Here is a 13,854-nt window from a genome sequence, read left to right as displayed (position 1 = left end):
GGTCTTGAGATCCTCAAAAGGTTCTACAGCTGCAACATCGAGAGCTTCCTGACTGGTTGCATGACTGCCTGGTACGGCAATTGTTCTGCCTCTGACCGCAAGGCACTACAGAGGGTAGTGCGTACGGCCCAGTACATCACTGGGGCAAAGCTGCCTGCCATCCAGGACCTCTACACCAGGCGGTGTCAGAGGAAGGCCCTAAAAATTGTCAAAGACCCCAGCCACCCCAGTCATAGACTGTTCTCTCTACTACCAGTACCGGAGTGCCAAGTCTATGACTAAAAGACTTCTCAACAGTTTTTACCCCAAGTCAAAATGACCCCTTGAACAGGTACCTGGACTATTTGCATTGTGTGCGCCCCCCAACCCCTCTTTTTACGCTGCTGCTACTCTCTGTTTACACTCTGTTTATCATATATGCATAATCACTTTAACTATACATTCATGTACATACTACCTCGATTGGGCCGACCAACCAGTGCTCCTGCACATTGGCTAACCGGGCTATCTGCATTGTGTCCTGCCACCCACCACCCGCCAACCCCTCTTTTACGTTACTGCTACTCTCTGTTCATTATATATGCATAGTCACTTTAACCATATCTACATGTACATACGACCTCAATCAGCCTGACTAACCAGTGTCTGTAAGTATCTTTGCTACTTTTATAGCCTCGCTACTGTATATAGCTATTGTTTTATTTCTTTACCTACTATTGGTTAGAGCCTGTAAGTAAACATTTCACTGTAATAATAATAATAATATATGCCATTTAGCAGACGCTTTTATCCAAAGCGACTTACAGTCATGTGTGCATACATTCTACGTATGGGTGGTCCCGGGGATCGAACCCACTACCCTGGCGTTACAAGCGCCATGCTCTTTCCGGCGCACGTGACAAATACACTTTGTTTGATTTGATTTCATCACATTCACAGTGGTTCAGAAGTTTACATACAATGTTACCAAATACTAATTGAGTGTCTTTTAATTGTTTAACTTGCGTCAAACGTTTAGGGTAGCCTTCCACAAGCTTTGGCCCATTCCTCCTGACAGAGCTGGTGTAACTGCGTCAGGTTTGTAGGCATCCTTCCTAACATAATACCTTTTCAGTTCTGCCCACAAATGTTCCATAGGATTGAGGTCAGGGCTTTGTGATGGCCACTCCAATACCTTCTCTTTGTTTTCCTTAAGCCATTTTGCCACAACCTTGGAAATATGCTTGATGTCATTGTCCATTTGGAAGACCCATTTGCGACCAAGCTTTAACTTCCTGACTGATGTCTTGAGATGTTGCTTCAATATATCCACATAGTTTTCCTCCCTCATGATGCATTCTATTTTTTGAAGTGCACCAGTCCCTCCTGCAGCAAAGCACCCCCACAACATGATGCTGCCACCCATGTGCTTCACGGTTGGGATGGTGTTCTTCGGCTTGCAAGCATCCCCGTTTTTCCTCCGAACATAACGATGGTCATTATGACCAAACAGTTCTATTTTTGTTTCATCAGACCAGATGATATTTCTCCAAAAAGTATGATATTTGTCCCCATGTGCAGTTGCAAACCGTAGTCTGGCTTTTTTATGGCGGTTTTGGAGCAGTGGTTTCTTCCTTGCTGAACGGCCTTTCAGGTTATGTCGATACAGGAGTTGTTTTAATGTGGATATACTGTAGATACTTGTGTACCTGTTTCCTCCAGCATCTTCACAAGGTCCTTTGCTGTTGTTCTGGGATTGATTTGCACTTTTCACACCAAAGTACATTCACCTCTAGGAGACAGAGATGATGGCTGCCTGGTTCCATGGTGTTTATACTTGCGTACTATTGTTTGTACAGATGAACGTGGCACCTTCAGGCGTTTGGAAATTGCTCCCAAGGATGAACCAGACTTGTGGAGGTCTACTATTTTCTTCTGAGGTCGTGGCTGATTTATTTGGATTTTTCCATGATGTCAAGCAAAGAGGCACTGAGTTTGAAGATAGGCCTTGAAATACATCCACAGGTACACCTTCAATTGACTCAAATGATGTCAATTAGCCTATCAGAAGCTTCTAAAGCCATGACATCAACCATGACATCTAAAGCTGTTTAAAGGCACAGTCAATTTAGTGTATGTAAACTTCTGACCCACTGGAATTGTAATACAGTGAATTGTATTGTAAAAATGACTTGTATCATGCACAAAGTAGATGTCCTAACCGACTTGCCAAAACTATAGTTTGTTAACAAGACATTTGAGGAGTGGTTGAAAAACAAGTTTTAATGACTCTAACCTAAGTGTATGTAAACTTTCGACTTCAACTGTATGTCATTTTTGCATCCCTGACTTCATATGAGCACTAGAGGGCAGTGTAAAGAAAAGTGAGGACATTTATTTTCTCACGTGGAGTTCCTCTTGATATAACAGCTTCACTTCCTCATCTTTGTTGTTTCGATCCGGTTTGGGTCCTTTCCGCTTGCAGTCAGTGTCCGAACGTGTTCCGAAAAAATGGCACTTTATAATTTTAAGAAGATTATGGTGGTTCCCACCTCAAAGGTACGTTTTTACACGTTTTACAAGTTATTGATTTGTTTCTCCGGAAAATACCGACTCTAAATTACGAAAACGTGCTGTTTGTCTGGTTGGAATTAAATGTCTGCTTCTGGAGAGAGACACGTGTTGTGCTTGGGAAGGGAGAGAAGCCACGCATGACATTTATTTTTTTGGGGGGGTCAACAGTATACATACAAATGCGTGTCTAGCGATGTGAATAGTTTGTTATTGTAAAACACATAGTATTGACATACATTTAGTTTAAATTGACCTCATTCAATGTGCTGATTGCCGTTCCCAATTGATTTCACAGGAATTCATTGACATCACTTTATCGAAAACCCAAAGGAAGACTCCGACAGTAGTACACAAGCATTATCAAATTCACCGCATCAGGCATTTCTACATGCGCAAGGTGAAATTCACCCAACAGAACTATCATGATCGGCTCTCCCAGATTTTGACAGACTTTCCCAAATTGGACGTAAGTAATGTTATTGCTTTGAAAGTCGTGTAATATTCAGACACTACCTAGTTCCACTTTGCTAATGAATGATATGGTCTTCCACAGGATATCCATCCTTTCTATGCAGATTTGATGAATGTCTTGTATGACAAAGACCATTACAAGTTGGCTTTGGGACAGATCAACATCGCAAAGAATTTAATTGACAAGTATGAAGCTTACTCTTCCCACTTTTTTGTTGTTGCTTACACTGATCATATATGTTGGTCAATTTGGAGTGGTCCCACTCAAATGTGTTCTTGTTGCAGTGTTTCCAAAGACTATGTTCGACTGATGAAGTACGGTGATTCCCTGTATCGCTGTAAACAATTGAAGCGCGCTGCTCTGGGTCGGATGTGCACCATCATGAAGCGACAGAAGCAAAGCTTGGAATACCTGGAACAAGGTGATCTTTTAGTTATTTACTTTGTTTGATGAAAGGCAAAGTATGCTGTTAGATTTGGGTCAATTCGAATCTGGTATCAGGCTAAATATGACAATTAGTCACAGATTGTATACTATGTATTTTTTATTAGCTAAGCAATAAGTGGTAAATGCAATTTTCGTATATTCGGGCTCTCTGTCCCACCTCGCAGGGCTAACAGAACTGACTTGTTCTTGACAAAGAAATTATAAATATACCCTGACAGAAAAAGTTCCTGCTTCCAAGCTGGCCTGTCAGAGTAGAGACGGGGCGTGGTTTAAACTCACCTAGCCTATCGTTGATTGTTGTCGTACGAGCTGGTACCAGCCCCCGGGCGCTCCAGTTGATAGATGTAACTTGCTGTGTCGAGTATCTATGCGCTCATGCTCGATACCGTTATCTCGCACCTGGCTCCTGTTATCTAACAAAAGACTGTTCTCGCAACCCTACGTTCTGAATGTGCCCCCCCCAACTCATTGCACAGTTCCTGTCTTCATGTTATTCTGTATTTTTCCATCATGAGAAAGGCCCATGGCCCTGAAACTGTTAACAATGTTTCAAGTCAGCTATGTTTCAAAACACATACATACATCCACACAAGCCAACATCAAATCAAATTGTATTTGTCACATACACATGGTTAGCAGATCATATTCAATCACATATATGGTAACTGGCTATATTGCATAACACAGAATCCTCATAATGCATGCCTGTAAATGGCTCCGGTGTACATATACTAAAGACACTAGCCTCCGGCTGTCATTGTTGTTTACATTTTGTTATTGTTTTTACAGTGCGCCAGCATCTTTCCCGTTTGCCAACGATTGATCCCAACACTCGAACTCTACTGCTTTGTGGATATCCTAATGTGGGCAAGTCTAGTTTCATCAACAAGGTATGCATTCCTGTTGTTATTCTTTGTCAGTTCAATGGTTGGTAGGACCTTTAGTGTCCAAATAAAATTGTATTGCTCACATGCGCAGAATACAACAGGTGTAGACTTTACAGTGAAATGCGTACTTACGAGCCCATTCCCAACAATGCAGATTTAATTCAAGACAATGATTTGCCAAATAAAAAAAGCCAATGGCAACACAAAAACAATAACAAGGCTATATTCAAAGAGTACCAGTGCAGAGGTGCAAGGTAATTGAGGTAATACTGTATGTACATGTAGTTGGGGGTAAAAGTGACTAGGCAATCCGGATATATAATTATCAGAGTAGCAGCAGCATGTTTGTGTTGTAGTTTTAGTGTAGTATGTGTGGGTAGTGTCTAGTGAGTGTGCATAGAGCCAGTGCAAGAGAGTATGTGCAAAATAATTCAGATTAATAACTAATAAAGGGGTCATTGTAAATAATCTGGGTAGCCAATCGATTAACTGTTCGGCAGTCTGATGGCAGGAGCCTTTTGGTCCCAGACTTGGTGCTCCGGTACCACTTGCCATGCAGTAGCAGAGAGAACAGTCTATGACCTGGGGACTGGAGTCTGACTATTTTTAGGGCCCAACTCTGACATCGCCTGGTATATAGGCCTGTATTTGTCCTATATCCCAGCCCCCGTCCCCGCATGAGACCTTTTGGTAGGCTGTCATTGTAAATAATAATTTGTTCTTAACTGACTTGCCTCGTTAAAGGCTAAATAAAAAGAGGTCCTGGGTGGCAGGGAGTTCAGCCCCAGTTATGTACTGGGCCTCATGCACTACCCTCTGTAGTGCCAAGCAGTTGCCATACCAAGCGGTGATGCAGCCAGTCAAGATGCTCTCAATGGTGCAGCTGTAGAACTTTGAGGATCTGATGGCCAATGCCAAATCCATTAGTTTGGTGTATTTTTAAATCAAGTTTAAGCACCCATTGTTAGAGGCATTGCACTATGTTTCTCGTCTGCATTGCTGCACGATGTATCAATCTTAGTCGGGTTGTTGTAAATAATGTTGTGACTGGCTTCCCTGGTAAAATAAAGGCAACTAGAAATAAATGGGTTGAGGTTCATTTGAACATCCTGGTACATATGCAGAACGTGGATAAAATGGTCATACAAAACATTTTAGTAGTGTGAGAAAAGAGTTCAGCTTTGTCAACATGTCTTCCCCAGGTCACCAGAGCTGATGTTGAAGTCCAGCCCTACGCCTTCACCACCAAGTCCTTGTTCGTCGGCCACATGGATTACAAATACCTTCGTTGGCAGGTAAGATGTTTTTAATGCACTTACACGCCAGCTATCTCTAGCTGGAATAAATTGGAACAGTTAAATATTTGATATTCATACACTTTTCCACCAGATTGTATTTGGAAGGAAAATAGATCACAACACAGATACATCAAGTACCCTTTGTAGGTCTGTGATGAGAAATCATGCACCACACTGAACATGTTATGGATAACCCCTACCACAATATCTGAGACTGTCAATAAAGTACTCGAGGTAGTGTTAGTTTCTCTCTCAATCACGAGTTGTCGAGTACGATTAACACCTGGACCATTTAATGTGTATTGCTAACTCCATATGTGGCCGCAGGTGGTTGACACCCCAGGGATCTTGGACCACCCTTTGGAGGAGAGGAACACCATTGAGATGCAGGCTATCACAGCCCTGGCCCATCTGCGTTCTGCCGTGCTCTACGTGATGGACGTCTCCGAGCAGTGTGGCCAAACCCTGGAGCAGCAGCTCGAGCTCTTCAACAACATCCGGCCCCTCTTTGCCAACAAGGTCAGAGGTCACGTTATGGAGGCACCATTGATCACTTTTTAAGTCTGCATCACAAATGACACACCCTTTTATAGTGCATTACTGTCCTATGGACCCTGGTCAAAGGTAGTGGATTGTAATAAGGAATAGGGTGCCTATTCAGACCATGTTTAATGGAAGCAGCATTGTCGATAGTTGTAAGCTTGTGAGTTAGTCAACAGCTTGGTCAAAAGTCAAAACCTTTCCCTTCTTTTAAAGCACCCTGCTAAAATTGTGGGGGTGAAGCCTCCGGGCTTGGCTCTTGCGGCCATGTAAGCATGGGTACACCAAGGAAGGATAGAAAAGGCCCAGAGTCGCAAGTGAGGCTAGGACGGACCTCTTTCTTAATGTCCAGTGTCCTTTGTCTCAAGGCTCTGTTCTACATTATTTCTCTGAAATGAGCAAGGCATGTCAAAAAAACAAAAGAAACTTTCGACCCCTATGGAATTCTGGAATGCTGCTTTAGATTACCGATTAGTAATTTAAGATAAAACTAATTTCCTCACACAGCTCAAAAACAAATGGCAATTACAAGTTAACTTAGTTTTAAAGAACACAGCCTCTTATTTAATGACACCACATTCATGTCAATAGGAATAACACTAATTTTGTCTTCCATTGAGTAAAGACACTATCAGAAAACGATTAGCACTCAACACAAAACATCTTAGAGTATTTCAATTGTAGTAAATCTGACTAAATTACTCACTCAAAATGTACCATGTTTAATATATTATACTTCTAAATATTATTTTCATATAAATCAAAATATGATCTGAAATGTGGCCAGAGGACAATTCGGAAGTATTTCAAAACCGACACAGAGTTGGCTATTTGATTGACATCTATTCTTACTTCTGTAACGTTGTAAAAATGCAGACAACTATTCATTTTCACACAAAAAATGTAGGTAACCTCTCAATAAGATTTAGTACAGACCAGGCATGACACAAAATGTGTATATATATATATATATATATATATGCCATTTAGCAGACGCTTTTATCCAAAGCGACTTACAGTCATGTGTGCATACATTCTACGTATGGGTGGTCCCGGGGATCGAACCCACTACCCTGGCGTTACAAGTGCCATGCTCTACCAACTGAGCTACAGAAGGACCACAATGTAGGTAACCTCTCAATAAGATTTAGTACAGACCAGGCCTGACACAAAATGTAGGTAACCTCTCAATAAGATTTAGTACAGACCAGGCCTGACACAAAATATAGAAATAGTAGCCTACTTGGACAACAATTCAGTGAATGCAACAATAATTATTCAATATTATTTTTTTAACCTTTATTTAACTAGGCAAGTCAGAACAAATTCTTATTTACGTTGACGGCCAAACGAGGACGACGCTTGGCCAGTTGTGCGTCGCCCTATGGGACTCCCAATCACGGCCCGATGTGATTTAGCCTGGATTTGAACCAGAGACGCCTCTTGCACTGAAACACAGTGCCTAAGACCGCAGCGCCACTCAGGAGCTGCCAGATGGAGACAGATAAAGAGAGAAGATACAAAACACAACAAACTGTTCATAGACAATAAAAGATTTGTAGGACATTCATATTTCACATGGTCACTTTAGTGTTTTCATTTAGCCTAGAACGTCATGGAACTTCTGGAAGCACGGCCCCATAGAGCACCCAAAGGAGGTTTCTACACAACCCCCACTCTTTACACTGCGTCCACTCTGGATGCACACCACACACCCTTCTTGCACCCTTCAAAGTTAACCTGCTTTCAAATGAGTTACAACTCGATCCACAAGTCCCTGGTTCCACACTCTTGGCTCCTCACTTTCTACAATATCACAAAGGGAATGCCTTCAGGGACCAGCACCTGCGGTTTCTGGGAAGGGACCTTTGCAGGGTCCCCCACACAATGTATGCATTTCTGATGGCAATGTTGAGCATCCCCCAAATTGCATACTTCCACCATTTTCTGCCTCTGTCCCCAACATTGTAATAGCTCCTCAGTTGGTCAAGATGATCAACCCCTAGAGGAACATGGTAACGGAGGGAGAGGAGTAACAGATAAGATAATTGGGGTCATTGTCCACCGGTCTAAAGTCCATTGCTTGTGTTTCTTTGCCCAAACAAGTTTCTTCTTCTTATTGATGTCCTTAAGTAGTAGTTTCTTTGCAGCAGTTCGACCATGAAGGCCTGATTCATGCAGTCTATGAATATATCCTCCTAGCAAACATGACAAACCATAAGCTAATCCCAACAGATAAACACATTACTCTAGCCTTTGTTTCGGTGGCTAATTATATGGTTGTCTGTACTGCTAGCTAGGGAAAGTGACAGCTGAGGTTCTTGTCTGACAGAGTAACTATACTGAACAAAAATATAAATGCAAAATGCAACAATTTCAACAATTTTACTGAGTCACAGTTCACAAAAGAAAATCAGTCAATTGAAATTGCCCTAATCTAGTGGATAATGGATTTCACATTACCGGGCAAGGGCAACAGTTCTCTGGCAACAGCTCTGGTGGACATTCCTGCTGTCAGCATGCCAATTTTACGCTCCCCCAAATGCACATTTAAGTGGCCTTTTATTATCCCCAGCACAAGGTGCACTTGTGTAAAGATCATGCTGTTTAATTAGCTTCTTGATATGCCACACCTGTCATGTCGATGGATTATCTTGGCAAAGGAGACATTTTCACTAACGGGGATGTAAACAAATTTGTGAACATCATTTGAGATAAATCAGCTCATGAAACATGGGACCAACACTTTATAATTTTGTTCAGTATAGTTAGCCAGCTACCTATAGCAAGCATCTTGGGCCGTTTCCACATCGGTAGAAACAAGATAACGCTGACTATATACAGCTAAACCCTGCAACTTGAGCCTGAGAGCAATCATTTGAGCACCACTGTTGATGTGTCCGCCTGTACCAACCAAGTTATGATGACAGGACTTGCTCATCTGAGAGCTATTCCCAAAGTTTCACAGCATCCAACATCGACAACACCAAACATTTGCTGTTTACTTATTTCACTCACCTCAACATCGCTTTTCAAAGTGCAAGGACTGGTCCGAATCCGTATCACCAACCATCATAGATACAGCCTCTTTCACAGTGAAAAGTTGTGTCCACTTCTGTGCTGTCATTTTGAGTAGTGGGGTTTAAAAAAAAAAAACCTGTTAAGTCAATTGACGGCTTTCCCTGTACCTGGTTTCAAGGAAATATGATAATGTTATTGTATTTTTTTCCCTCTAGCCTTTGCTCATTGTGGCAAACAAGTGTGATGTCAAGAAGATCAGTGAACTCACTGAAGAAGACCAGGTTCGTAGTTTTTTTCATGTTCGTTAATATATTCTCTCTTTACTTTGGCTGTATTTTTCGCCCCAGTTTACTTTGTCAATCCTCTTCCAAGATGGGACTTGCTTATCAGGGTTTCCTACTTTGTTTCCTCAGAAAATCTTTGCTGACCTTACTGCAGAGGGCATCTCTGTCATTGAAACCAGCACTTTGACTGAAGAGGGAGTGATGACTGTGAAAACAGAAGTGAGGAGTCTAGTCCACTCTTCTGATTACTAACAATTTGCTAGTAGCACATTTTTCAAAATGTTCTACAAATAACTAATATATTTTCTTCAATTTCAGGCATGTGACAAACTTCTGGCCCATCGTGTCGACGGCAAGATGAAGGGCAAGAAGGTGCATGATGTGCTCAACAGATTGCATTTAGCAGTGCCTGCAAAGAGGGACGAGAAGGTAGGCTAAACACTGTACTCTCTGTGGAGGTGTCCGTCTTTCCACACTTCGTTGTTTGCCCAAGTTAAACATGTTTGCAAGTCAAAAGCATGATTTTGGTCATGTTAAAACAAAAAAATGTAATGGTTTATATACATTTTGAATGTGAACAGGTGAAATTGAGTTGTCCTGTTTTCTCAACACTAGGCGAGACCACCGTTCATTCCGGAGGGAGCCAGGATTGGCAGGAAAACAATGGAGGTGGATGCACCCAAACGCAAAACGGTAGAGCCATACTAATAATTAGTAACAGTTGTGGAAGGATTATCTTGGAAGAGCCTTGGATGTAAATCCGTGTGGGTTATGTTGTGGTAAACATGCATTGTAAAGATCTAGCTGTGTTACTAATTTCCATCATTGATTTACAGGAGAGAGACCTGGAGGTGGAGATGGGAGATGATTATATCCTGGACCTACAGAGTATGTATATTGACGCTGTCATCAACTTTATCAAAAGCTTGTCTGAAAGGATATTGTGTACATGGTTATCAGCAAACTTATTTGGTCCATTTTCTCTAATAGTTGATGTTTCCTCTTTTCAGAATATTGGGATCTGATGAATCAAGATGAGAAATATGATGTGATTCCTGAAATATGGGAGGGTCACAACATTGCAGATTATATCGACCCTGATATCATGAAGGTGAGTGGGGGGGGGTGAAACCACTGATCTTGGTGACCATAGTTATTGTTGATTGGTATGGATAGGATGGACAGTTCTGCCACTATAGCCGACAACATGGACTGAAAAGCAGTAATTGACAGGAATGGAAATGCCTCTCTGGTGATTTCATGGAATCATAGACTTAAATGGGGATGCCTTTTCTATTCATTCTAATTCTATGGCCGCCACCTCTCCTAACATCTCTCTCATGCCCATACAGAACCTGGAGGATCTGGAGAAGGAGGAGGAGCTGAAGGTGAAGGCAGGGGAGTACGAGACTGATGAGGAGAGCGAGGACGAGGAGATGCAGGAGATCCGTCAGCTGGCCAAACAGATCAGAGAGAAGAGGAAGCTGAAGATCGTTTGCTCCAAAGACAAGGATGTGCACGGCCCCAGACTACCCAGAACTGTCAAGAAGGTGACATGGACATCTTGTTTATATGCATATAACTTTTAAAGTTTATCTTGTTTTATTTTCGGTCTTACTAATCACTGGGCCAAAATGTTGAACACTTACAGGTTGAAAGAAAAACCCTGGAGAAGGAAATGGGAGACCTTGGTCTGGACATGACTGGCAAAGATGACGTAAGTTGTTTTTCATTTAGTTCTGTGTATGTCAAGTACAATGTCTTAATAGAAGCTACAGACCGGATACTATATTCACACATTGCTGTTGATGTCCTTTCAGAGCCACTATGCAGTGAATGCCCGTAGATCCCGGAGCGTTGGCGTTGCCAAGAAGCGTAAGCGTGAGGCGTCTGTCGTTCCCACCTCTCGAACCCGCAGTCAGAGTGCCTCTCGTCCTCCACGCGACCAATCTGGTGTTCGCGATCCTAAGGTATGTGGTGTAGGCTACGATAGATCTTCCTGTCATCCGGTGAAATGGTTTGTGTTAAAAATATGCACAATGCATATTGGGGAAGTGTTAGTCCCTTGGCTTAAAGAAACACATGCTTTTGGAGATGTTATGAAGATTAAGTTTGTCTGAAGTGGAACCCTATTATTGGCCCTGGTCAAAGTAGTGCTCTATATATGAATAAGAGTTCCATTTGGGACGCAACCTGTGTTTTGCTGAGGATTTACTGAAAGTATGTTTTCCTGTATAGATGGCGAAACAGGCCAAGAAGTTGATGAAGAACCAACAGAAGGACATGAACCGCCAGGGGAAGAAGGGAGAGGCAGACAGACATGTATTTGACCTCAAGCCAAAACATCTTTTCTCTGGCAAGAGGAAGTCCGGAACCAACGATCACAGATAAATGCATTGATCGATGCGGTTAGCTTTTTAGTCCAGCTTCTGTCTCAATTGTATACATTTTCTTCTGGAGTAAAACTGAACATAATTCAGGAACCGCAAACATTTATTATCGTTCATTAGATTGAGGTATTGAGTGACACGGATGTGTCGTTCCTGGTTTTGAAAAGCTGTCGCTGTGCAGTGGAGCACAAACATAAAATCTGACAAGGTATCAGCAAGCAATGAGATGTTGGTGGATTTTAGTGGTTAGTTCAACTTGTCACTTATGTGAACACCCACAGTCATAGCTTCCAATTGCTGTGGCCACCAATTGTTATACGAAAAAGGCTCAAATAGCATTCGAGTAAAGTGTACTTTAATTGTAAACTTTCATTGGAACATCTTGCCTTAACTCCTGTAATTTAAAACAGTGTATTTCTTTGGTGTCACTAGAAACATAAATAACATGAAGCTGCATGCACCGTAACAGTTAACCTCTCACTAAATGTGAGTTTCTTCTACAGTGTACACTGAAGTGGGGGAACTGATTAAATGCTAAATTGACATTTGTCTCTGTGATGCTTTATTAAAATCAAATATACTGAATACTTTAATATTGATCTTGTCCTGCCTTTTTATTAAATAGTGTGATCGAAAGATATAACAAATGATGTACCCGTTCAGGAAATGTTAGGAAACTCAAATATTGTGTGGTGCACTCAATAAGCCTGCTCAAAGTGGGATGTTTAAATCATAGCTTGGTCAACAACGAGAATCAGAGATCTGTATATAATGACCAGATGCTCATGTCTCCATCCTAACAATGAGGTTGTTTGTTTATCTGGCTGGTTTATCCCGGTGGGAGGAGTTTGGATCGGGTGAGCCAGGTGCCCTGCTCTGGCCAAGTCTGCTAAAAACACAAGTGAGAAAGAAGCATGCAGAGAGATGAGTAGGATTCTGTTTTCACATAAAAACTAGTGCTGAGCGATTAGTGCTTTTTGAGATGGGTTTCGATGATGAAAAATGATTCTACAAGGCAGAGTAAAAGTTTATATATGTCCCATGATGGTAGACTGCCAATGACTAATCACTTATTAACCATTGGTTATTCACATTACTTTAGGCCTGTTTTAATAAAATATTACATTTGTTTTATTTGACTATTCCAAGTCATCTGATCTCTATAGAGCTGCTGTCTGATGAAATCACATTTTGTAGTTCTAAGTAAGGCATACTATGACTGAATACCAATACCTTACAAAGTAACTGCTCTATGTATCCCCTCTTGATCACACAAAAAGAAACAGACCGGACAAGTAGCTGCACAATGGATTATGGTTATTGTAGTTAATTATGTTTTCTGCGCTGACCTATGTAGAACATTGGCCAGTTCTAAACAAAAATATAGATGCAACATGTAAAGTGTTTGTCCCATGTTTCATGAGCTGAAACAAAAGATTACAGAAATGTTCCATGCACACATTTGTTTACATCCCTTCTTCGTGATCATTTCTCCTTTGCCAAGATCGTCCATCCACCTGACAGGTGTGACATATCAAGAAGCTGATTAAACAGTACGATCAGAGGTCCACCCTGTGCTGGGGACAAAAGGCCACGAAAATGTACAGTTGTCACAATACAATGCTACAGATGTCTCAAGTTTTGAGGGAGCGTTCAATTGGTATGCTGACTGCAGGAATGTCCACCAGATCTGTTGCCAGATAATTGAATGTTCACTTCTCTACCATAAGCCATAAATGTTGTTTTAGAGAATTTGGCAGTACTTCCAACCGACCTCACAACCGCAGACCACGTGAATGGTGTCGTGTGGGCGAGCGGTTTGCTGATGTCAAAGTTGTGAACAGAGTGCCCCATGGTGGCAGTGCGGTTATGGTATGGGCAGGCATAAGCTACGGAAAAGAAACACAATTGCATTTTATCGGTGGCAATTTGAAGGCAAAGAGATACAGTGACGAGGTCCTG

The 13,854-nt window shown here is 41.7% G+C and overlaps 1 protein-coding gene and 1 non-coding gene across 2 annotated transcripts; both read left to right on the top strand.

Moving 5' to 3' along the window:
• The first annotated feature begins 2,420 nt into the window (after positions 1–2,420).
• gtpbp4 (GTP binding protein 4) lies at positions 2,421–12,485 on the top strand. Its single transcript, XM_046322138.1, has 17 exons — positions 2,421–2,538; positions 2,849–3,019; positions 3,107–3,210; positions 3,310–3,446; positions 4,262–4,362; positions 5,562–5,654; positions 5,985–6,176; positions 9,434–9,499; positions 9,632–9,721; positions 9,821–9,931; positions 10,118–10,195; positions 10,339–10,390; positions 10,513–10,613; positions 10,855–11,052; positions 11,154–11,219; positions 11,323–11,472; positions 11,741–12,485. Exons 1-17 carry the CDS (start codon positions 2,491–2,493, stop codon positions 11,891–11,893), a joined length of 1,911 nt encoding a protein of 636 aa, XP_046178094.1. The 5' UTR covers positions 2,421–2,490; the 3' UTR covers positions 11,894–12,485.
• LOC124010269 lies at positions 6,400–6,581 on the top strand. Its single transcript, XR_006834405.1, has one exon. It is a non-coding gene; the product is annotated as a small nucleolar RNA SNORA81 (small nucleolar RNA).
• Positions 12,486–13,854: the final 1,369 nt, after the last annotated feature.

This window comes from Oncorhynchus gorbuscha, linkage group LG22 (assembly GCF_021184085.1).
Source record: "Oncorhynchus gorbuscha isolate QuinsamMale2020 ecotype Even-year linkage group LG22, OgorEven_v1.0, whole genome shotgun sequence".
Taxonomy (NCBI): Eukaryota; Metazoa; Chordata; class Actinopteri; order Salmoniformes; family Salmonidae; genus Oncorhynchus; species Oncorhynchus gorbuscha.
This window is presented reverse-complemented; position numbering and strand designations above follow the sequence as displayed.

Excerpts from the sequence above, each read along its gene's own strand:
- gtpbp4 (XM_046322138.1), top strand. The coding sequence starts at position 2,491 with ATGGCACTTTATAATTTTAAGAAGATTATGGTGGTTCCCACCTCAAAG. Across the intron at positions 3,211-3,309 it reads GCAAAGAATTTAATTGACAA|TGTTTCCAAAGACTATGTTC; the intron begins GTATGAAGCTTA and ends TTCTTGTTGCAG. Across the intron at positions 5,655-5,984 it reads ACAAATACCTTCGTTGGCAG|GTGGTTGACACCCCAGGGAT; the intron begins GTAAGATGTTTT and ends ATGTGGCCGCAG.